The sequence below is a fragment of the Penicillium expansum genome, assembly GCF_000769745.1.
Source record: "Penicillium expansum strain MD-8 chromosome Unknown contig145, whole genome shotgun sequence".
Taxonomy (NCBI): Eukaryota; Fungi; Ascomycota; class Eurotiomycetes; order Eurotiales; family Aspergillaceae; genus Penicillium; species Penicillium expansum.
Window position 1 is genome coordinate 121,344 of NW_015971172.1, and position 20,754 is coordinate 142,097.

The following is a 20,754-nucleotide window of genomic DNA, read 5'->3' on the forward strand; positions in this document are numbered from 1 at the left end:
TTTTTCTTCAACCCAATCTGTTTGGACAAAAACTGATTGTCTTCTCGAAATGGTGGCCAATCTGCTTTCCAATGGGCTGCTGCTCGTGCAGCTCTTTGCTGCCCTAGCTTTGGGAAAACCGACATCCAGCCCTCTCTACAAGGATGCCAATGCTCCAGTCGAAAAGAGAGTGAAGGACTTGCTCAGCCGGATGACCATTGAGGACAAGAGGGCCCAGTTGATTCAAGGTATGCTTTGATCTCAATTGTCGCAATACAAAAGTTCTAATTGCTAATGCATTCTTGTGCAGGTGATCTTACGAATTGGATGAACCAAACCTCGGGAGAATTCAACTACACTGGCCTGGTCACCAACATGGAGATGAAGGCAGGCATGTTTTATGGTATGAAGTCCTCTGTCTAGCTATTTAATCCCTTTTCATCAGTTTACAGAAACACAAATGCTAATGTTTTGCAGTTGGATACCCGGTTTCTTGGGATTGGATCTCCGACAACATCAAGATAGCCCAGGACTACCTCATCCACAACACCACTTTGGGAATTCCTGCAATTGTTCAGACTGAGGGTATGTACACCGATAATACATTCTCCAGCTACATTGGATCCAAAGCTCATGACATTTTTTGCACCAGGTATCCACGGATTCTTGGTTGGCAATGCCACCATCTTCAATTCGCCTATTGCCTACGGATGCTCGTGGAACACGGATGTAAGCAGCCATTATACGTGCACTGCCGTACATACTGTTCGGGGGCTAACACAGTATTGTGCAGCTTGTCGAAAAAATGGCGGAAATCATCGCACAAGAAGCCAAAGCACTTGGTGTTAACCAGCTCTTCGCTCCTGTTGTCGATCTCGCCCGTGAGCTTCGATTTGGTCGGGTGAGTCTCATCTATATTTCAATACATTTGGCACAAAGAATCTAACAATAGAGTCAAAAGGTCGAAGAAACCTTCACCGAAGACGCTTTCCTCTCCGGCGAATATGGTTATAGCTACGTCAAGGGAGTGCAGGGCAAGAATGTGTCAGCTATGGTCAAGCACTTTGCGGGCTTCAGTGCCCCCGAGCAGGGACTCAATACTGGCCCAGTTCACGGTGGTGAAAGAGAGTTGCGCACAACGTACGTTGGTCCTAAGATGAGAGACTATACAGTCGACTAACCATCGCATAGCTGGTTGCCTCCTTTCAAGCGAGCCATCATCGATGCCGGTGCCTGGTCTATCATGGCTGCGTACCACTCGTAAGTCCAACGTGGTCTGATTTGTTGTTGTTGCCATTCTAATATCCATTTTCAGATGGGACGGAATTCCAGCAGTCTCCGACTACCACACCCTCACCGAGATCCTGAGAGAAGAATGGGGATATGAATACTTCGTCATGAGCGATGCCGGTGGAAGTGACAGAATCTGCTCTTACTTCAAACTTTGCGAGAGTGATCCTATCGACATGGCAGCGGTTACCACGCAGCTGCTGACTGCTGGAACCGACATTGAGATGGGAGGTGGTTCATTGTAAGTTCTATTAAAACCCACACAGTGCAACTACAGATACTGACTACCGAATAGCAACTTCCAGAAGATTCCCGAGCTTGTCAAGTCTGGAAAACTCGATATCAAGGTTGTGGACACTGCGGTCTCTAGGTTGCTCCGGGTCAAGTTCGAGATGGGTCTCTTCGAGAACCCGTACCCTGCTGCACCCAAGAACGAGTGGCATAAGCTCATTAACAGCCCCGAGGCTGTGAAAACTGCGAGGGACCTGGATAAGGAGTCTATTATTCTGCTTGAGAACCACGATAACATCCTGCCTCTGAAGAAGTCGAGCGACATTGCGGTCATTGGGCCTATGGCTGGTGGTCTCATGAACGTAAGTCAACATTCCTACTTCGCTTATCAGTCAGTATATTAACAAAACTCATAGTATGGCGACTACGTCGTCTACAAGAGTCAATACCGGGGCGTCACTCCCCTCGATGGTATCAAGGCCGCAGTTGACGACAACGCCCAAGTGCACTATGCCCAGGGATGCGACCGAGCGAGCAATGACCAGTCAGGCTTCGAAGAAGCAATTGCGGCCGCAAAGAAGTCCGACGTGGCTGTTGTGGTTGTTGGAACCTGGTCGCGCGATCAAGGAGAACTCTGGACAGGATTGAACGCAACGTGAGTAAACTGACCTTGTTCCAAGATATATCTAGAAGTTTCAGTACTGACAGACCCAAAGAACCGGCGAACACGTTGACACGGACGATCTATCTCTTGTTGGCGCCCAAGGACCTCTGATCAAAGCCATTGCCGACACCGGCGTGCCCACAATCGTCGTCCTGTCAAGCGGCAAGCCCATCACAGACACCTGGATCGCAAACTCCACCGCCGCTCTCGTGCAGCAGTTCTACCCATCCGAGCAGGGTGGCAACGCCCTTGCCGACGTCCTCTTCGGCGACTACAACCCCTCCGGCAAACTATCCGTCAGCTTCCCTCGCTACGTGGGCGATCTCCCCATCTTCTACGACTACCTCAACTCCGGCCGCTCCATGGGCGACGTGGGCCACAAGTATGAGAACGGGACTCTTGTATTCGGCCACTCATACGTTCTCGGTGATGCCTCACCGTGGTACCCCTTCGGCTATGGCAAGAGTTATTCCACCTTCAAGTATGGAACTGTCAAGGTTGACAAGACTAAGATCTCGGCATCCGAGAAGACTGTCACTGTCAGCGTTGATGTGACTAATACACATGCCACTCGTGAGGGTACGGAGGTTGTACAGGTCTATGTCAAGGATGATATCGCCTCTGTTGTTGTTCCTAATCGTCAGCTCAAGGGATTCAAGAAGGTGGTTATTCCTGCTGGAAAGACTACCACTGTGAAGATTCCTATTAAGGTTGAGGATATTGGTCTCTGGAATACCAGGATGAAGTATGTTGTCGAGCCTGGTCAGTTTACTGTACTTGTGGGCAGCAGCTCTGAGGACATTCGTGGCAACGCTACGTTTGTTGTTCGGTGATTATTAGGAGGGTTATGATGAAAGGGAATTAGTTCTTAGTATATAGTTCGATGTGTGTGTTGCTTGGTGTGTTAGATCACTGATTGTATATATCTTGCGTTGTATCTGGAAATCAAAGATTTGAGAATTTTCAGATATTCAGTCGCATTCTCCTATGTCTTCGTCTTCTAATATTATCTTAATTCTTAACGACTAGATAGCCTTGGAGACTAATGTATCTCCACAGGTATAATTTACACCATGTGATGATCTCTTCATCTATCTAACCTGCCGAGGTCATTTATTTACTCCGCATAATTCTATTGGTCTAGGATTAGACGAGAAGCCTAGTAGTCACTAAAATATTCATTGAAAATAAACTAATTGGATCCGAAGCTTCATAAATAGTGTCATGGGGATATCTCATAGAAGTGATCAAGTCGCAAGAGGACCAAACGCCGTCTCCATTCACCGAGAATGAATATTGCGAGACTATGCCGGGTTATCAACTACAGCACGAGGCCCTGCCTGACCAGCAGAGGAACCTCGACCAGGATCTGGAGATGACGAGAGTTCCGACGGCTTGCTGGCGCCATTCGAAGGTGGATTGCTCTGACTGTCACCAGAGCGACCCTCCGCTCTCCGAGTTTTGGCACCCTCTTTCAATTTCTCCCAGCGGTCCCGGTATCGCCCAAGAACATTTTTGAGCTTGTCATTCTCATGAGCAGCAGTTTCAAGTTTCTTCTCACTGCGCTGGATCTGCTCCTCGAGTTCTTTGATCCGGGCGTCAGTATCAGGCGCAGCCGGCGGCGCAGTCAGCGTAGCAAGAGGAGAGGTAGTGGCCGTGGAAGGCTGGAAATGATCAGGCGTCCCCCCAGTCTGGCGATGTATCATTCGGATTGATTGCTGCAGCGCCACCGACGAGTTTTGTGCGCTCACCTCCCACATATGCAATCGTGTTGCAAGCGAATCAGTCAAGCCCCTCAAAGTCTCATTTTCAACCTGCATCTCTTCCATTGTCTTTTGTGTCTGTGGAGTGGTAAGCTTTTCGGGTACGGCACGGCGTCCGGCCCATACGCGCGAACCACTGGCACTGTGGCGCATTTCAGGAGACGAGGGGGTCTCTCGAGCATCCACAAAGTCATCATCGCCATCCTCGAGGCTGTTCCTGCGTGCTTGCTTTTCCGCTCGGGTGAGGATTCCTGCGTAGGACATAGTCCCACCCGTGGTTGGGACTACATAGAATGATTCTGCTGGGTTCCCGGGACCTGCCCCAGAGCCGTCCCTAATCGACCGCAACGCGGCTCGAGAGAAGAGTTTGTTCACGTCGGGCTCACCCGCGGTTATGGACCGGTCTAGAACGGCATGCTCACGGTCCAGTTTGACCTCGGCTGAGGACTTGCGGCTCTGTTCAGTGCGGACTGGATCCGCAGACCCCATCTGAATCCCTGCGAATGCCAAAGGTCCCGACACCTTGGACACTAGTCCCCCGAAGGCTGAGTAGAAGCGGTTGAATGCTTCATCGGCAATTGCAGGTTTATCCTTTGATGCTCCGGATTCAGCTGCACTGGAGGGTACAGTTTGCTGGGAAACAACTTCTGTGGAACTGGCTGTTGGAGGAGACCATGGTTGCCTAGGTGTAGAAATACGGCTGTGCCGATTTTTGACTGGTCCGTCACGTAATCTTGTTTCGCCGAGTTTAGCCCTCGGAGGTGTTTCGGTCATCTTTGCTGCGACATGTTGCGATGTAAGAGTTGGCGACACTGGCGATCCACGCCGGGGGTGCGACGGGATTCCACGGGCGGATGCCAGGTTACTAGCGATAGAGGATGCATCTCGACTTGGTAGACGAGTGTTCCCCACCAATCTTGGTGGTAGGTGTGCATCCTGGTTCGCGCCTGCGCTCTTTGTGGCTCCAGCTTCGGCTGCGGTCTGCTGGGTCCCTACTGCTGAGGAGGCAGTAGTAGAAGTTGTTTCAGCATGGGTAGTTGTCGGATGTTCATGCTGGAATCGGAGGATTTCGGCAAGCTTCTTGTGGTGAGTTTCGAGCAAACGTAGGGTCCGTAGGGCCTATGACGCGTTAGCTCAGAGCCGAGCGGGGAGGCAGATCTTCTACTCAATCAAGACTTACCTCATGGTCGGAACTGTTCTGTGCAGCCGTTGCAAATTCGCCAGCAGCTAGATCATGCTCCTCGCTGGCCGCGACTGGGTTAGCCTTGCGAGTCTCTAGGACTGCGTTTCGGGCATGAGTGTGGGCCTGGGTGCGGTCAGATTTTGCTGAAAATGAGGGGTTGAGGTCTTACCAAGGCCAAGGGAGCTACTTCCATGGCGAAGATAAGTTCACCTGTAGACGTTAAGAGAGAAAAACCTGGTGCATTCCTTTGATGGGATTTATCCGGGGAATGTTGGAGAAGTGACGTTATGCGAAGTGAATTTGGATTTGACAGTCGCACGAGGTACACACAGAGTACATTGAGGTACACGAGATGACCCTTGAAAAAAAGAAAACAATTCTCCTAGATCAAATTTCTAAAACAATTAGTAGACTCTACATATGTATTAAAATAGACTGAAAGCAGCGAAACGTCAAGTCACATCCACATTCTAAACAGTGGAGAAGCGGAGCTGAAGCATTAGATGCTTATAGCTATACCGTCATCTCGGTCTATGAAGAATAAGAGGGAGTAGGGGCAATACCAGGAATAATGGAAATAGTAGAATTGTAAAATAAACCAGAAACATATTACTACAAGTAATATCAGTCAAAATATCGAAACAAAACCAATTGAACAGCAAAAGACACTCTCAGTTCCAGACCGTCACCACTTGGCGGGTGACTAAGTTGCGGAGCTCCAGGGGATCGGGCAATTCAACACCTCTCTCTTTCTTCTTCACTTTGTCTCCCCGTCGACGTACGGAAGTTCTCTCGCCTAAAAAGAACAGAGAGAGAAAGTCTTCAACACATACACCTCATGACAACTTTCCCTTAAACCTCCCGGTCTGCCCGCACCAACCCCCCCGATTCCCATTCCCTCTACATTCTTTCAATCATGGCCGACTCTTCGTCTTCAAGCTTGAGAGGCGAAAACAGATCGCGCCGTTCCTGGACAGTATCTGCAGAATCAAGTGCAATCGAAAGCAATGGTCGCTCATCACAGGATTCCCACCTCGAAAGGCCGAAAACCCAGGGCGGAGAAGTAGCAGATCCCAAGGCTGGTCCTACTGGATTCTCAAAGCTACTCGAGGCGCGTCGGAAGAGGAAAGAGAATAAAAAGAAGAACCAAAAAAACAACAACGAGCCGGCGGTGCCGACCGTGGTCTTGGAAAACGACCTACATGAAAGTCGGTCCAACCAGTCTCGGGATGGGACCTCCGCACCCCCATCGTCGAATGGAGAGAGCTTTGCGCTGGAGGGCGAAGGCAATAGTCTGTTGACCGATGACGAAGAGCCAGATGGGTAAGTTGGACAATTGATATATCTTATGATCTTGGACTACTCCTAATCCGTTGACCCTTTTGGTTTTAATTAGGCCTCCACCGCTCACCTCGCACAGCTCCCATGCCGGATTCTACACTTCCTCCTCCCCATTGTTCAAGACCAGATCTGTAGATGCCGCAAACACGGAAGACCCTGATGCTGATGCCGAGTCAGCTGTTAGCGGTCCTAGTGCCACTGGGTCAGAATTAATTCCGGGTGAAAGAATGTCCCGACGCGCAACATCGGGTATGGCATTGGATGTCCCCACGGACGCAAATGGCAATAAACGGAGTATATCCCCTGGAAGGCGCTTCAAAGGCGGTTTTGGCTCAGACAAGAAAGGTGCCAAAGATGACCCTGAGGCTTCATCGGCCAAGTCTGGGGGCAACAAGAGCGGGCGGGGTCTGTTCGGAGCCAGCCGGCGGAGCAGTCTTTCATCGAAACGAGCACTGGCAGCCCCCGGCGATGTTCCGCCTGTACCTGCGCCAATTCGTACTGATCTGACGGACGACAAGCCTCGTTCGCTTGAAGCGAGTCCCATGCCGAACACCCCACCTCATACCGCTATTCCTGCGCCAGCGACAACTGTAACCCCCCCAACACCAACTGAGTACCGCCCTCTCAGCGCGCAAATCATGACTAACAGTGTTACTGATTCGCCCGAGTCTCTACACTCTGAAAATTCTCCGTCTTCCGGAGTCACTACCGTGAGCCCCTCTGGAAACATGATATCTCACCGTCGGGTGCGGTCCGCTTCTGCAGCCCATGGCCCAAGCAAATTGTCCACATCAGTGTCTGCACTGACACCTCTTGAAGAAAAAACCCCCGGGGTGAAGAATGCGCCTGCAACCCAGCAGATCGGTTTCTTCTCCTCGGTATTTTCAGTTGCGCAAAACGCCGCGACTTCCTTCAGTAACAGTATTAACGCACAACAGAGAAATCGTCCAACTTCTCAAACTGCTCCTGCTGATGCTGACAAATCTCTCAATGAAACTACTTCGGAGGAGGGCGAAAGAACATCTGATAACGGCAGCAAGATTGCCGAAGGGAGACCATCTGCGGTAGAGACTCTTGGGGCAGGAGATCTGGACTTCAGCCATCTGGACATGGACGCACGGCCCGGTGAGTCAATCACGACTGCCGACGGCGTGGTGATTACAAAGCCAGGTAACCCCGCTGACAAGCGCAAAAACACAGCTGTTTCCCGGCGAGATGAGGAAGCTGCCAAACTTGAAGACAAACGCGCAGCGCGCGCCGTTCAAGTAGCATACGCAAAGCCCTCGGAAGCTTCATTGGCAGGCCCCACAGAAGACGCCCTGGAGATTCAGTCTACCAGCTCACTTCCGAAAGATGGCCCACTTATGGGTGATCAAACTCCCCCCAGTGGTAGTGTCATCGATGGTGACCTGAGTGGGGGCCTCAGACGCACTGGCAGTGTGCGCAGTAGACTTGCTCGGCGTCATCGAGGCTCGTCTGGGGCCACGGCCTCGACAATCGGAGCGATTGGCGCCGCTGCCGTTGCGCTTGGTGCTCCTGGAGTCAATACCAGTGTACCTCGGTTGACTGGCTTTGCGGTTGCGAGTAAAAAGCGCAATCGGGACTTTCACCAATTATTCCGGAGTGTACCTGAAGACGATTATCTTATCGAAGATTACAGCTGTGCTTTGCAACGTGAGATCATTCTTGCTGGCCGCATCTATATCTCAGAAGGGCACATTTGTTTTTCTAGTAACATCCTGGGATGGGTCACGACTCTAGTGATCAGCTTCGATGAGGTTGTTGCCGTCGAAAAAGAGAGTACGGCCATGGTGTTTCCTAATGCGATTGCCATTCAGACACTCCACGCGCGTCACACTTTCCGCAGTTTACTCAGTCGCGAGTCCACATACGACCTAATGGTCAACATCTGGAAGATCAACCACCCCACCATCAAGAGCTCTGTTAATGGAACCCGTGTGGCCCATGGTACCGGTGATAAAACAGAGAAAGTTGAGGAGGAGGAGAGCGATTCTGAGAGCGATGTCACCGACGAAGATGAAATATACGACGAGGACGAGGAAGGGGACCATGCCGATAGCTTCTTTGAGGCTGGTGACAGTGCCAACGCCAGTGCAACATCATTGCCAGTGCGAAAAGGATTAAGCCGCAAAGCCTCCAGTCTGTCCGCGAATGCAGCCTTGCCAGCGGCCGGCACAAATGGCAATGGCGATAAAAAGAACAGCGACAAAGCCACTTCCAAGGAGGAGCCTGCTGATTTCCCAGGTCCGGCTACGCACGAACCCACCGAATACGTTGACGCCAACGGACAGTACGAAAAAGTCATCAAAGACGAGACAATCTCGGCACCACTCGGCAAGGTCTTCTCTTTGGTTTTCGGCCCAGCGTCTGGCGAATTTATGACCAAGTTCCTTTCCGACAACCAGAAATGTTTAGAGCTACAGTTTGAGGGAACACCAAAGGGTTTGACGACTGAAGCTCCAACCAGGAAGTACTCATACATCAAACCTCTCAACGGCTCCATTGGTCCGAGGCAGACAAAATGTATCAGTACGGAAACCTTGGATTTATTGGACCTTGAAAAGGCCGTCCTTGTCACTCTGAGCACGCAAACACCTGATGTACCCAGTGGGAATGTTTTTGCTACCATGACCAAGTACCTCTTCACATGGGCTCCTGGCAACCAAACTCGCTTCCTCATGACCTGTACTATTGAGTGGTCAGGCAAGAGTTGGCTTAAGGGTCCTATTGAGAAAGGTGCCATTGATGGGCAAACGACTTTTGGTAACGAGATTGTTAAAGCCCTGCAGGCTGGGGTTATTCCCCGTGGGCGTGTCAATGGCGCTGGACGAGGCAAAGGAAAGCGCAAGAAGAGCGATGGCGCACGGCGGGAGTCGACCGCAGCTGCTTCGTTGAAGGTTGCTGTGGATCCCAAAGCCGGAAAGGGAGAATCATGGGGACTATTCGAACCAGTCCGCCCCCTCCTGGAGCCCTTCACCAGCATTCTCACTCCGTTGTGGAGTAGCAACTTTGCTATCCTAGTTATTGGAATCTTGTTCTACATGGCATTCTTCCGATCCTCGCCATCACCGCCCATGCTTTCGCATGAAGTCGGCTGTCCTGGTCACAATTTGCCTCAGAGACTGGCTGCATACGAGGAGATGTGGCGACGCGAAGAGACCGAGCTGTGGAACTGGCTGGAAGACCGAGTTGGGATGGACGGAATGGTCTTTCCAAACGTTTACCGATCGCCTGAGCCCCACCCGAGTCGCAGGTCATCTGGAGCTAGTACCAGTGGTGAGCGTGAGCTCGCTGCGCGCCTTCGGGAAGAGAAGATCTCTGACCGTGAGATGGACCATGCTCTCCGCACCACCCGTCAACGTCTCGAGGTCCTCGAGGAGATGATGGGCAAACGCAAAGCCCAATGGGAAGTCGAAGAACCAGTCAAGTCTGAATTGTGATGGACATCAATGCTTGTCCCTCCTTGCACATAAAAAATCAACCAAACTCTCCCCCTATCTCATTTCGAAACTTGTCTCTTCTTAGAGAAAGTCCCGAATGTTCCTCTCCCAACACCAAACAAAATCTATTTCCTTGTCTTTACAAACTTGTTTTATTCTCAACCATTTGTCAGGGTGTTATCCTGGAGCTATGGGAACAAGCAGAGCTGTTCCCTTGCTGTTGATATTTATCCCTCCTCACATTCATTCTGAACACACCACAGTCGTTATTCCAACTCTCCCTGCCGTGTCCTTTGATACATGGGCAGGCTTTCCTTACATGTACATGAGCGCCGACTATCTTGTCTCTACCGGTCTACGAACTACCGGACTCAATTTTCTTACCCTTCTTGTTGATTGTTTATCTGAGCGTGCTGGCTACTTCTTTTCTTCGCCCTATTGGGCTTCTCTGTAAATATCTCGAGCTAATGCTATGTGATTTACATATTGAATATAGGCTATGCCGGAAGGCCTTCTTTGAATTCCTAAAACCGGACGAGTAGAATAGCATTTTTGTTGCTTGAGCTTGAGGATAAACCTCAACCAACGAAAGGTTCTAGGCGTAGATAACAAAAATAATCGGCCGCTTCTACGGCCTGAATCAATCTGCCAGATGTCATTCTTTAAGTATCGCATTTTATATATTGAAGACTCGTTTGGTAAGGGTTATTAGACTGTTCACGGCAATCTATTCCCAAACATATTTCAATTCATAGTTCTAGCTACATCAGAAATATTTGGAAAGACATCCAAAAGAGGCATCCAGGAAGATATCTAAGAAGACCCCCAAAAGACATTTCAAAGTGGTCCTTATAAAACGGTGTAATATCACTGACCAAATAGATCAGAATATATAGTATAAGATAAACTACATGTAGGAAGAAGACGAAAAGTAGAGAAGAGGTAAAGAACAATAGGTCAATGTCAAGTGGAAATCAAGTCATAGTCAGGTCATAGTCAGGTCATAGTCAGGTCAGTACCTTCCTAAGTAGACTCATTCCATCTTTTTAATCTTCTTCCCATCCTCCGACCCTCCCACCCTCTTTCATTCTCTATCCTCATCTATATTCCCTTCGTTACTTCGCTTGGCTATTAGCTATCAAAATGAAGATCATCAGATTATCATCGTTTTTCTTGTCTTCTAGGGTTCCTTTTCGTTTCTACGTAAGTAATCGTGGAAGCATCAGATTCTTGAAAAAAAGACGTTGGAACTAACTGAATGCCTAGGGAGCCTTCGCAGAGAACTCGGTTTCGATTTATGAAACCGCACTGGCCACCCTTCAAACAAGGGTAGAGTCAGGGAACACAAGTGCTGGCCGAAAAATGGCCGCCTGGGAGAACTTCCTTGAGGAAGTGAGGATCGAGGAGATCTGCAAACTTGCAGAGATGACATCCCTCACCCATATCCGGCACTTATTTTGAAGCCCCCATCTCCACCATCCATCCTGCACACCAGAGGGGAGACCCAAAAAAGATCACTAGGGGACGTCGAACGAGAATCCCATCTTCCATCATACTGGTGGCTGAGATCCAACTTAAAGTAAGACAAACACTCCTTCCATTCTCAAAGTATACTTTCCAAACTAACCCCTCTCTCAGGCCGATGATCAATGTTACACGTTGCACGGGGCATTTTCAGGCCCCAACAGTTGAGATGGCCCCTACCTAGACGTGTCTTGACCTTCTTCTTTGTGAAAAGAGAGGGGACAAATACCACTCCGTCTTACTGGTGAAACCGATCAATTATGCATTTTTCAATTATCACCAATACCCGCAAGAGGCTAGAAGTCCTGGAAAATCTGCTCGATGAGATGAGGTTCGAGAAACTCTGTCAAAGAGAGATGGTGGCAACCATCCGCATGGATCACCAATGCGGCGATGGGAATTGTGAAGCCAATGGTGAACAATATCCGGAATAGGTTTCTGGGGGCGATCCGAGCCCAGGTCGAGGAAGGCCAGTATGCCAGCTGCTGGTTCGTAGCGTTCTTGGCCTTTCTGGTGAAAAAGTACCGGCCTAAGAAGAGTGCGGAGGAGGCTAAGTACAGACTCCCGGGGGAGGTTGATAGACTCTCCCGGAGAGTTGAAGAACTAGAGGTTGGCAGGGCGGAGGAGCTGAGGGCCCTAAAGGAGGAGATGGCACGCCTGGAATAGAAGCTCGGAGCTGGGCGGGGGTACCTATGAATATTTTAGTCAAGGCTCATATCGAATAAGGAATCGACTTCATCTTATGATAAATATCTTCTCAGTGAAACAGAGGGTTGAGACCAAATATATTCATCAGACTCTGATACTGTGTTCGATCAATTTCCTATTCCATCGTCAAACACGGGTTTCATGGCTCTTTCGTTCAACTTTCATCACTCTCTATTTTCCATCAAATATCTGTTACAAGCCAGTCACTTCCTAACGTCATCTTTCTCGACTAGCCCTCAACCTTTCCAGTACGACAAAGCTTCACACCAATCTTCTGGGTTTGGCCCAAACGACCCTTGCCACTATCCGGTAGTAAAAGGCAACCACTCACACAGGTTTCTCTTGATTTGACTCGTGTCGGGTAGCTTGCTGGCAGCCATGAGTCCAAGAAAAATGGCTCAACACCAACTACCTTTAGGTGACCAGCCCGTAGCTCTCAACCCAAACTCGTTGGATGGACTTCCTATGGAACTCATATTTTGGATCTCGGACTTTCTTTCGCCTAACGATGTCCTTTGCCTTTCGATGTGCAACCACCGACTCTTTATGGCCATTCAATACAAAACGACTCTTCCACGGCTGATGGGAAGCGAAAAGCTAGCATTGCTGCACCGGATCGAACGCGACCTTCCGCATCATTTTCTGTGCTACTGTTGCGTTATTCTCCATAAGTTTGAGGGCCCAGAGATCTTTGGACTAACAGGAATGCGGGTAATGAGCAGATGTCGGCTTCCATGTGTCGTCAACTATCTGTGGAGGGAAGACGAACTGCAGATGCAGATAAATCATTTCTCTCCTCACACGGACTACTGCCTTTCATTCCTCCATCTCCAACTTGCTATGAAGCGATTCTACCACGGCCCTCGGTGTGGTATTACCACTGAATTACTGTCACATGTTGAAATCAAAGAGCATGCCAAGTCAACCACTCTGTATTCCATCGAAGCACAAGTCTGCACAGAGCCAGTGGGTCTATATCTGCGGATCCAAGATATCATGTTGACTGAGGACCAAAGCACACATCTCTTTGAACCAACCATAATGTCGATACTACCTTCATGAGACTTCTTGATATGCCCACACATACCTTTTTCCGACATGGCGAGTCTGGTTGAGCCTTTGTTCCTAGCTCATCTGGAGGGAACATTATTTCCCCAACTGGACGGCACGTGCAATACATGCAATACAGACTGTTGTTTTGAAATTCGGGACTATTGTGGTCATGTGGCTCTCATTATCACCCGCTGGATCAATTTGGGCCCTGGGTTGGGTCCTGACGATCCGCTTTGGAGAATTCATTCACATGAGCCATGGTGCATGGGTGGCGCTGATCTGGAACCGGATATGCCCTGGAGTCCTCGCATCTCATACGAGAGTACCTCTGGTGATTGGTCACGAGAAGCGCTACTTCTGCGCAATCTTTCGTATTCCGAAAACGGAAGATACAGGAGTCTGATGGAAATAGGTCCACGGAACACCTGGGTCCTACAATCCCCAGAAAGCCAGGTTGAGAATCGTGGGTTGAACTGATTCAATGACAATTTGATTGAATATCAAAAATGAGCAGTAGATCACAAATGATAGGCTCGAGGATAATCCAACTACCTATTCCAGATCTTTGAAGGGTCAATCTCGCTGTTCTCCTTGCATTTGCCTTGTACAATCTTGTTCGTCTTTGGCAGCTTATTAGCCTCGCTACCAGAGGCTTCATCTTCATTATCGCCAGTTTCATCTTATTAGTAGTTGTTGGAATATTCATCAGCCCAATACGTGGCGTCAGCTTCATCGTCGCTAGCCTCATCTTCCTCCGCTCCGTTGGATTTATTGGCGCTAGAATCTTCTAGGTTTCCAGCTGGATTGTTGTCGTCCCCATTTTGATTGTAATCTTCTTTGTTGAGTTGTTTCTTTTTCTCGGCTCGACTTCTGTTTTCGTTTCCGGCTTTGCCTTTATCTTTGTTTCCGGTTTGCCTTTCGTCTTCGTGTCTGGATTCTTCGTGTCTGGCTTTGCCTTGGTATTTGCCTCTGGCTTGGGTTTGATCTTCGTCTCCGGCTTAGGCTTCGTTTCTGGTTTGGCCTTGGTCTCCGGCTTGGAGTTTGCGTCTGGTTTGGCTTTGGCCTTCGTCTCTGGTTCGGGCTTCGCCTTTGTCTCCGGCTTGCTCTTTGTTTCTAGTTTGACATTCGTTTCTGGTTTGGGGTTTGCGTCTGGTTTGGCCTTAGTCTCTACCTTGCTCTTCGTATCAGGCTTAGGCTTCGACTCTAGTTTGGCCTTTGTCTCTGCCTTTGGTCTGGTATTTGTCTCGGGCTTGCTCTTCGTATCCAGCTTCGGCTTTGTCTCTGATTTGCCCTCTATGTCTGCCTTCGGCTTGCTCTTCGCCTCCGGTTTGGCCTTCGTTTCGGGCTTAGCCTTCGTTTCGGGCTTAGCCTTCGTTTCGGGCTTAGCCTTCGTTTCGGGCTTAGCCTTCGTTTCGAGCTTAGCCTTCGTCTCTGGTTTAGCCTTATTCTCCGACTTAGGCTTTGCTTCTGGTTTGGGCTTTGCTTCTGGTTTGGGCTTTGCTTCTGGTTTGGGCTTTGCTTCTGGTTTGGGCTTTGCTTCTGGGTTGGGCTTTGTCTTTGTCTCTGGCTTGGGCTTCGTCTCTGTTTTGCCCTCTTTCTCTGCCTTCGGCTTGCTCTTCGCCTCCGGTTTGGCCTTGGTCTCTGGTTTAGCCTTGTTCTCCGGCTTAGGCTTTGCTTCTGGTTTGGGTTTTGCGTCTGGTTTTGCCTTCATCTTCGCCTCTGGTTTTGCCTTCGTCTCCAGCTTGGTGTTTGACTTCGGCTTTGGCTGAATCGTCACGAACATTATTGTTGGCACGACCAGTTTTCCTTTTGGTTGTATTTCAATCATCTTGATACTCTTTAGGCCCCTCAATTACCATATCGGTAGTAGTATGAGATATTTGGAAACCAGAGTCCTCCGAAATGACCTCGGGAGTTATTGGCATCTTTGTCAGCAGCGTGGTTGGGCACCTGCGCGTCAGCATCAGCCTCAGCCTCAGCCTCGTATTCGCCCGGATCAAGATTAGCGTCAGCAGGACGTCACCCACCAGCATCTTCCTTGTCTGTGGTTTCCTCGCTAGCATCACCTGTACTGCCAGTGTGGCTGACCGTTTGCCGTTGCCAGGGCGTTAGAGAAAGGTGTGTGCACCATGCAGGCCAACATGGGCGATTCAATAATTGGGCCGCAGTGCATACTTCGGAGCAAGTTCGACATTATTGTGTCTGATCTTGTGTCTGATATCGTCTGTTTGACTGTTTGTCTTTTTGCCTTAGCGCCTTACCATAGGTAACGTATTTCACAAGCGAATGACCACCACAAGCGAGTGGCCACCCCAAAAACACATAGTAAATGTAATAAATTACAACTTGGTATCTTAGCAACAGTGGGCTATAAGGGGTTTCCTTATAGCTCAATACTTTTTAGGTGATGTCTAGCCCTTTTAGCGAGTTTGGAAAATATGTATGGCTTGATGATTGCGATATATATATTTCTAGTTTTTAGCAACGTAATTTTCGGTAATTTTCGAAATGATGATAATATAGCATTCTACTTTCTTTAAATTTGATATATTGTGTTTAAAATCCTTATCAATTACTATGCACAAGTAATAGGATAAAATAATAATATAGTTGTTGAGATATCAGATTATAATTTATCGCATTTACTATGTGCTTTTGGGGTGGCCACTCGCTTGTGAAATACGTTACATCGTTCATTCCATCCTATCGCAGTCAAAATATCACTTGTGTAATGTATGATATTAAATTGAAAATAAATAATTAGAACTGTGACAGATTTAACCACCTACTACGCTTGCTTCAGGCAGAGAATGTGCTCTAGAATATCCTAAACGAGGCATTATGCGTTTTATTTCAGAGATATCTGACGAAATTCCAATGTGCAAGTCACGGACATTGAATTGGAAAACTTTTTAAATGCGCCTTAGTCTAAAAAAAAGCAAATGGAAGCTTTGGTTTCTACTCGTACAATCTAGTCAAATTTCGCGACAAACAAAGATCGTGGAATCCTAATTATTGTGATCTACAGAATAGAAATTATGAGGGAGACAATTGGTTACATTGCTATGTTCTGGCTGAATGTTGCCAGAAATTTGTAGCTGTGACCTTTTTTTTTATTTTTCTTTTTCTGACTCGTGAAATATCCGAGATCCTCCATCATAGGTGCCCATTTCCATGACCTTATTAGTTGCAAGGTCCGGGCAGTGTACACAACAAAACCCTTACTCCCATGCCGGACCGCGTCCCTTGGTGCTTTGTCTCCAGCCACGGTAGGAGATGTCTCGTCCACTGCTCTGGCTTCGGCCTCTCGCTTCTCCGTAAATTCCCATGGAGGTATTCTCGGTAGGCGATACGGTGGGCTTGCGGGATTCGGCGACCAAGACTTTGCAGTAGTAGACGAAAAGTTGATAGTCCACGGGCCGTTCTAAATCTCTTATTTCTTCTTGGATGAACGGAACCTTTAACACTTCCCCGTGCAGCTCTTGTAGAAGGCGAACAAGCGCAACGTCACAAGAGGGTTCATGGCCTTCTGTCTTCAGACGATTGAACTGGTTCTGATACGCCATGATGAAGTCCGCCGGCGTGGAAAATTCGTCACGCTTGAGTTCCTCCCACCGTTTTAACTCTTTTGCAAGGAACTTAGACTGACTGTGCAGGCTCAGCAGCCTGATTGTATTGAATATCTCATCGGCGAAGGTGAGGTCGTTCGAGTGTGCCTTGACTTTGAGCTGAAGTGAGGCATCCACCTGGTTAAACAACCAGTTAGCAACAACAAGAGTCCAGAACTTCCACCGGTTGTAGTTGGGATCCCCTATGTGGGGCCTCGGAAGATCATAGTCCACAAGTGCATCGAGCTGGAAGGGTTGCAAGACATGAATGATCTCATTTCCCCAAACGGTGAGACTAGAGTCCGGTCTGAGCTTCGTGATGTTCAGAAGTGTAGTGGAAGTCTCCTTTGGCAGATTGGTAGCCTGAGTGCGCGGTGCTGAAGGGATTTCAGGGTCGGCACCATGCCGACCGCCAGGACGGGGATTGGCGAAGAAAGACATGATGGCCGAGGAAGGAGCAGAAGAGGTTGAGATATGAGCGTGATGACTGAGTTTTGTGACTTCAAAGAAGATTTTGTTAACAGATCATTGTATCTTGCAAGTGGGAATGTCATCAACTCACTTTGGGTGGTATGTCCCGATCAAAACTGTACGTTTTTCTGACTTCAGAAGTGCCCACGGTGGATGAAATAGGAGAGAGAGAAAGGAAGAAGAGGAAGAATTGAATTCAATTTAAAGCTATTGTTTGCATGTGGAAAGAGGACAAATGAGGCAGTGGTGACCGAGTAGAGTCAACATAACATAACACTTATGTCGGGGTAAGTGAAGTTTGATAGACTCATTTTAAAAGATTCAACTGCCATCAATACAATGTCCTTTCCATTCTTGAATGCCAAGATAGGCTTTTCTCACAAGCCCCAGTTACCAAGATATTTTGGATTGACATACCTTTAGCTAATAGTATACTGGCGTGCATGTAGCGGCCGATCACTGCAAAATATGACATATTGTGGTCTTGGTCCGTAGACGCATTAAACTAGATTGTAATCACATTTGAATTCCATAATTTTGGTGAAATTCAATTCATCCTACCGCCTGTTACACGTTGGCATATGCCGGGGAAAGAACGCGTTTCTTAGGGCCAGGCGGTCACGTGAGTAGTGCTATACAACACCAAACGAGATCAATGAAACAGGAAAAAGAAGAGAGATGTGAGACATGTTTTATTAAAATGTTGCCTAGAGTCTGTCTGTCATATATCAGATCATAATTATGGTTGAAGGCATATTTATGATACTTGGCTTCTCTCATTGTTATTTCTGCACTGTGTATATATTCTTCCCCATCATCTATTCATTTGAGATTTCTGTCCCTAGTTTAAGGCCCTGTGATTTCACCAATGATACCCACTAGTCTTAACATATGTACTATAATCATTATGTTGTTTCTATATGACATTCACACTCAATTGATGACGGCTCAGCGCCATGAATTAAGCTCCAACCTTCCCACCTGCCATGATCCGTTGCTGAGAGGAAGCAATGGCTCTATTTTTGTGCAGAGACGTTTTCCATGCCTTTATTCCTGAATTGAAACCCTCATCGATCTGCTCCAGCGTGATTCCAGCAGTCTCCGGCACGAACAAGAAGGTTAAAATCCCGATGACAGCAGTGACACCTGCATAGAAATATCCCACATTGGGACCCATGTTCCCGTACTCCGCGCCTAACATGTAAGGCGTCCAAAATGTAGCACCAAAGGCAAATATACCATAAAATATTGTTGTGTTGGCTTGTCCGAAGGTGCGAAGCGAAACACTGTGCATCTCCACGGAAGATAGATTAGCACTCGCGGCAATAGTTGCGCCAAAAACAAAAGCCCACAAGCACAGAAGAACAACCGTCACAATATCGGCAGTTTCATCCATTCCAAGAGCGGTGCTCACAGAGGAAAGAGCGAGCATGCAGGCAGCCATGACAGTATAGCCCCAAATCATGGCAATTCTCCTTCCGCCGTACTCCACAATAAACGGGCCAAGGAATGATCCTCCAAGGATACACAAGCCAATAATGACATTGATTAAGTATGGATCGCTGATGCCAACTCCTTTGAGAAACAGTGTAGCGTACGGTTGTACGAACTGAATACCAGTGATGGCAATTCCAACCATGATCATGGCAGATGTCATGGTACGAACGATATGCTTCCTGCGATAAATATCAAAGCACGAAACGGCTCTGAGGTTTACACGCTCGGTCGCAAGGTTAGTTCGGATATCGTCAATCTGCGCAGTGATTTCCGGCGAATATGGACTTTGGTTGTAGAGCACGCCAAACGACTTCCGCGCCTCCTCCTCTCGACCATGTCCCATAAGCCAGCGCGGAGACTCAGGGAGCATCAGAATACCAGCACCGAGAATCACTCCCAGCGGTATTTGGCATAAAATGGGTGTCTTCCACTGCCAATCGTTTGTTGGCTCCAGACGAGCAGAGCCCGCACATACTGCGAAAGCACCAACATTACCCCCGGCAAGTCCGACATTATACAAGCCTAAAGACAGGCCACGCTTGTTGGCAACGATGCACTCAGAGCCATAGGTCACACTTGCTGCCATCAGCTGTCCAATTCCAACAGCACTTATTGATCTGCACACCATGTAGCGCAAGAAGCTTCCGCTGGTGCCAAGCATTCCAGCTGCACCAATAATAGCCAATGCGCATCCAGCCTGGATTGACCCCCTGCGTCCGATGTACTGACCAGTCACACCAGCAATACCGCCTCCAATGGCGATGAACAGGAAGTTGAGGCTGATGAGGGATTGTTGCAGTGGGGTCAACGAACAATGCTGGATTTCAGCATAGGTGTTCGGGTCGAGGACTTGCTCGCAGCTTCCAAATGCGTGTTTGTAAGAAGGCATGATCAGGACTGTGCCGGAATAGCCGTTGTCAAAATTCGAGATCCATGCGGAAAACGAAACGCATAGTGAGAGCCGTAGCATCGACCCAGTCGTGCTGGCGGTAGTATTTTTGGTAATTTTCTGCGTAGTGGAGTTGGTGATGGTATCACTGGAGCTTGACTCAGGCTCTATTTTGGGGGGTTCGTGTTGTAAATTCATGGCGAGCGGAATTTGAGTAGAAAAGAGCATGGGCTCTCTTGCTGTGTTTAGTGCACGGCTATTGAATATAAAGGTATCGACATTTAGGTGGGGTACATATGGAACCTTCAATTAAAGCCCCTGGATGCTGCATTCCAGAGCTGAAACATACGTACACACCTTATCAGAGAGAATGTGAGACATGATGTCCACCAATTGGGAGGCTTTCTAGTTCCCAGTCCTAAAATACCAATAAGAAAAAGCAGAGATAGCATGAACTATAGTAGTCGTAATGAAATTCTTATATTCAACCAGGGAATTCACAGACCGAAAATCTTCCCCAGTCGAGGATCCTCGCGCTGGGGGGTCTAGTCAGGTCAGGTCAAAAGAAAAGACTTTATCGCACGCATCTCTCAATTTCATGTTTCCATAGTTGCATCCAAAGTATTTGTCAAGAGCCCAAGCAAGGATCATTGGCTCTTATTGAGGTCAACGATAATTGGCGTTGTTCCGCATAGAAGCCAATGTAGATCTTATATGTTAAGTATCATGCGAAATTTTAACGACAAGTTCAGATTTCGGAGCCCCATCTCTTGAGAATTGGCCTTCAATATAGTGGTTCATCTCGTTTCGGAGCCATGCTAACCCGAAGGCCTTATACCTTATATTTAAAAATTAATAACGAAATGACGCTCTGTAAATATGCAAGGTAAATAAATCAAGCCCCTAAGGCCCGATCCGCGAGGGGTATGCATTATAGGGATGCATCACAGGGTGAACCCCATGAAGGTGATTAGGTATACTGATGCAGGCCCGCTTCTATTTTTGATATTTATTAGCCTTGTTGTCTTGTTCGACTACAACATACATAGTATATAACAAAATTTTCTGCCAATTAGAGGGTATGTATAAAGT

The 20,754-nt window shown here is 48.2% G+C and overlaps 7 protein-coding genes across 7 annotated transcripts; 3 read left to right on the plus strand and 4 right to left on the minus strand.

The window, feature by feature from the left end:
- Nucleotides 1-49: 49 nt before the first annotated feature.
- On the plus strand, nucleotides 50-2,997 carry PEX2_043650 (uncharacterized protein; the record flags this gene model as incomplete). The annotated part of the gene is made up of 11 exons (XM_016741640.1): nucleotides 50-227; nucleotides 290-382; nucleotides 457-564; nucleotides 632-708; nucleotides 773-880; nucleotides 932-1,119; nucleotides 1,171-1,239; nucleotides 1,295-1,510; nucleotides 1,565-1,862; nucleotides 1,917-2,155; nucleotides 2,217-2,997. 11 exons carry the CDS (start codon nucleotides 50-52, stop codon nucleotides 2,995-2,997), a joined length of 2,355 nt encoding a protein of 784 aa, XP_016603342.1.
- Nucleotides 2,998-3,468: 471 nt separating this feature from the next.
- On the minus strand, nucleotides 3,469-5,303 carry PEX2_043660 (uncharacterized protein; the record flags this gene model as incomplete). The annotated part of the gene is made up of 3 exons (XM_016741641.1): nucleotides 3,469-5,046; nucleotides 5,108-5,233; nucleotides 5,280-5,303. The coding sequence occupies 3 exons, from the start codon at nucleotides 5,301-5,303 to the stop codon at nucleotides 3,469-3,471; spliced, it is 1,728 nt and encodes a 575-aa protein (XP_016603343.1).
- A 723-nt stretch (nucleotides 5,304-6,026) lies between these two features.
- PEX2_043670 (GRAM and VASt domain-containing protein) lies at nucleotides 6,027-9,912 on the plus strand (the record flags this gene model as incomplete). Its single annotated transcript, XM_016741642.1, has 2 exons — nucleotides 6,027-6,433; nucleotides 6,507-9,912. 2 exons carry the CDS (start codon nucleotides 6,027-6,029, stop codon nucleotides 9,910-9,912), a joined length of 3,813 nt encoding a protein of 1,270 aa, XP_016603344.1.
- Nucleotides 9,913-12,537: 2,625 nt separating this feature from the next.
- On the plus strand, nucleotides 12,538-13,206 carry PEX2_043680 (uncharacterized protein; the record flags this gene model as incomplete). Its single annotated transcript, XM_016741643.1, has 1 exon — nucleotides 12,538-13,206. One exon carries the CDS (start codon nucleotides 12,538-12,540, stop codon nucleotides 13,204-13,206), a length of 669 nt encoding a protein of 222 aa, XP_016603345.1.
- Nucleotides 13,207-13,984: 778 nt separating this feature from the next.
- PEX2_043690 (uncharacterized protein) lies at nucleotides 13,985-14,980 on the minus strand (the record flags this gene model as incomplete). Its single annotated transcript, XM_016741644.1, has 1 exon — nucleotides 13,985-14,980. The coding sequence occupies one exon, from the start codon at nucleotides 14,978-14,980 to the stop codon at nucleotides 13,985-13,987; it is 996 nt and encodes a 331-aa protein (XP_016603346.1).
- Nucleotides 14,981-16,418: 1,438 nt separating this feature from the next.
- Nucleotides 16,419-17,246, minus strand: PEX2_043700 (uncharacterized protein; the record flags this gene model as incomplete). The annotated part of the gene is made up of 1 exon (XM_016741645.1): nucleotides 16,419-17,246. The coding sequence occupies one exon, from the start codon at nucleotides 17,244-17,246 to the stop codon at nucleotides 16,419-16,421; it is 828 nt and encodes a 275-aa protein (XP_016603347.1).
- A 991-nt stretch (nucleotides 17,247-18,237) lies between these two features.
- On the minus strand, nucleotides 18,238-19,860 carry PEX2_043710 (Major facilitator superfamily domain, general substrate transporter; the record flags this gene model as incomplete). Its single annotated transcript, XM_016741646.1, has 1 exon — nucleotides 18,238-19,860. One exon carries the CDS (start codon nucleotides 19,858-19,860, stop codon nucleotides 18,238-18,240), a length of 1,623 nt encoding a protein of 540 aa, XP_016603348.1.
- Between the last annotated feature and the right edge of the window lie 894 nt (nucleotides 19,861-20,754).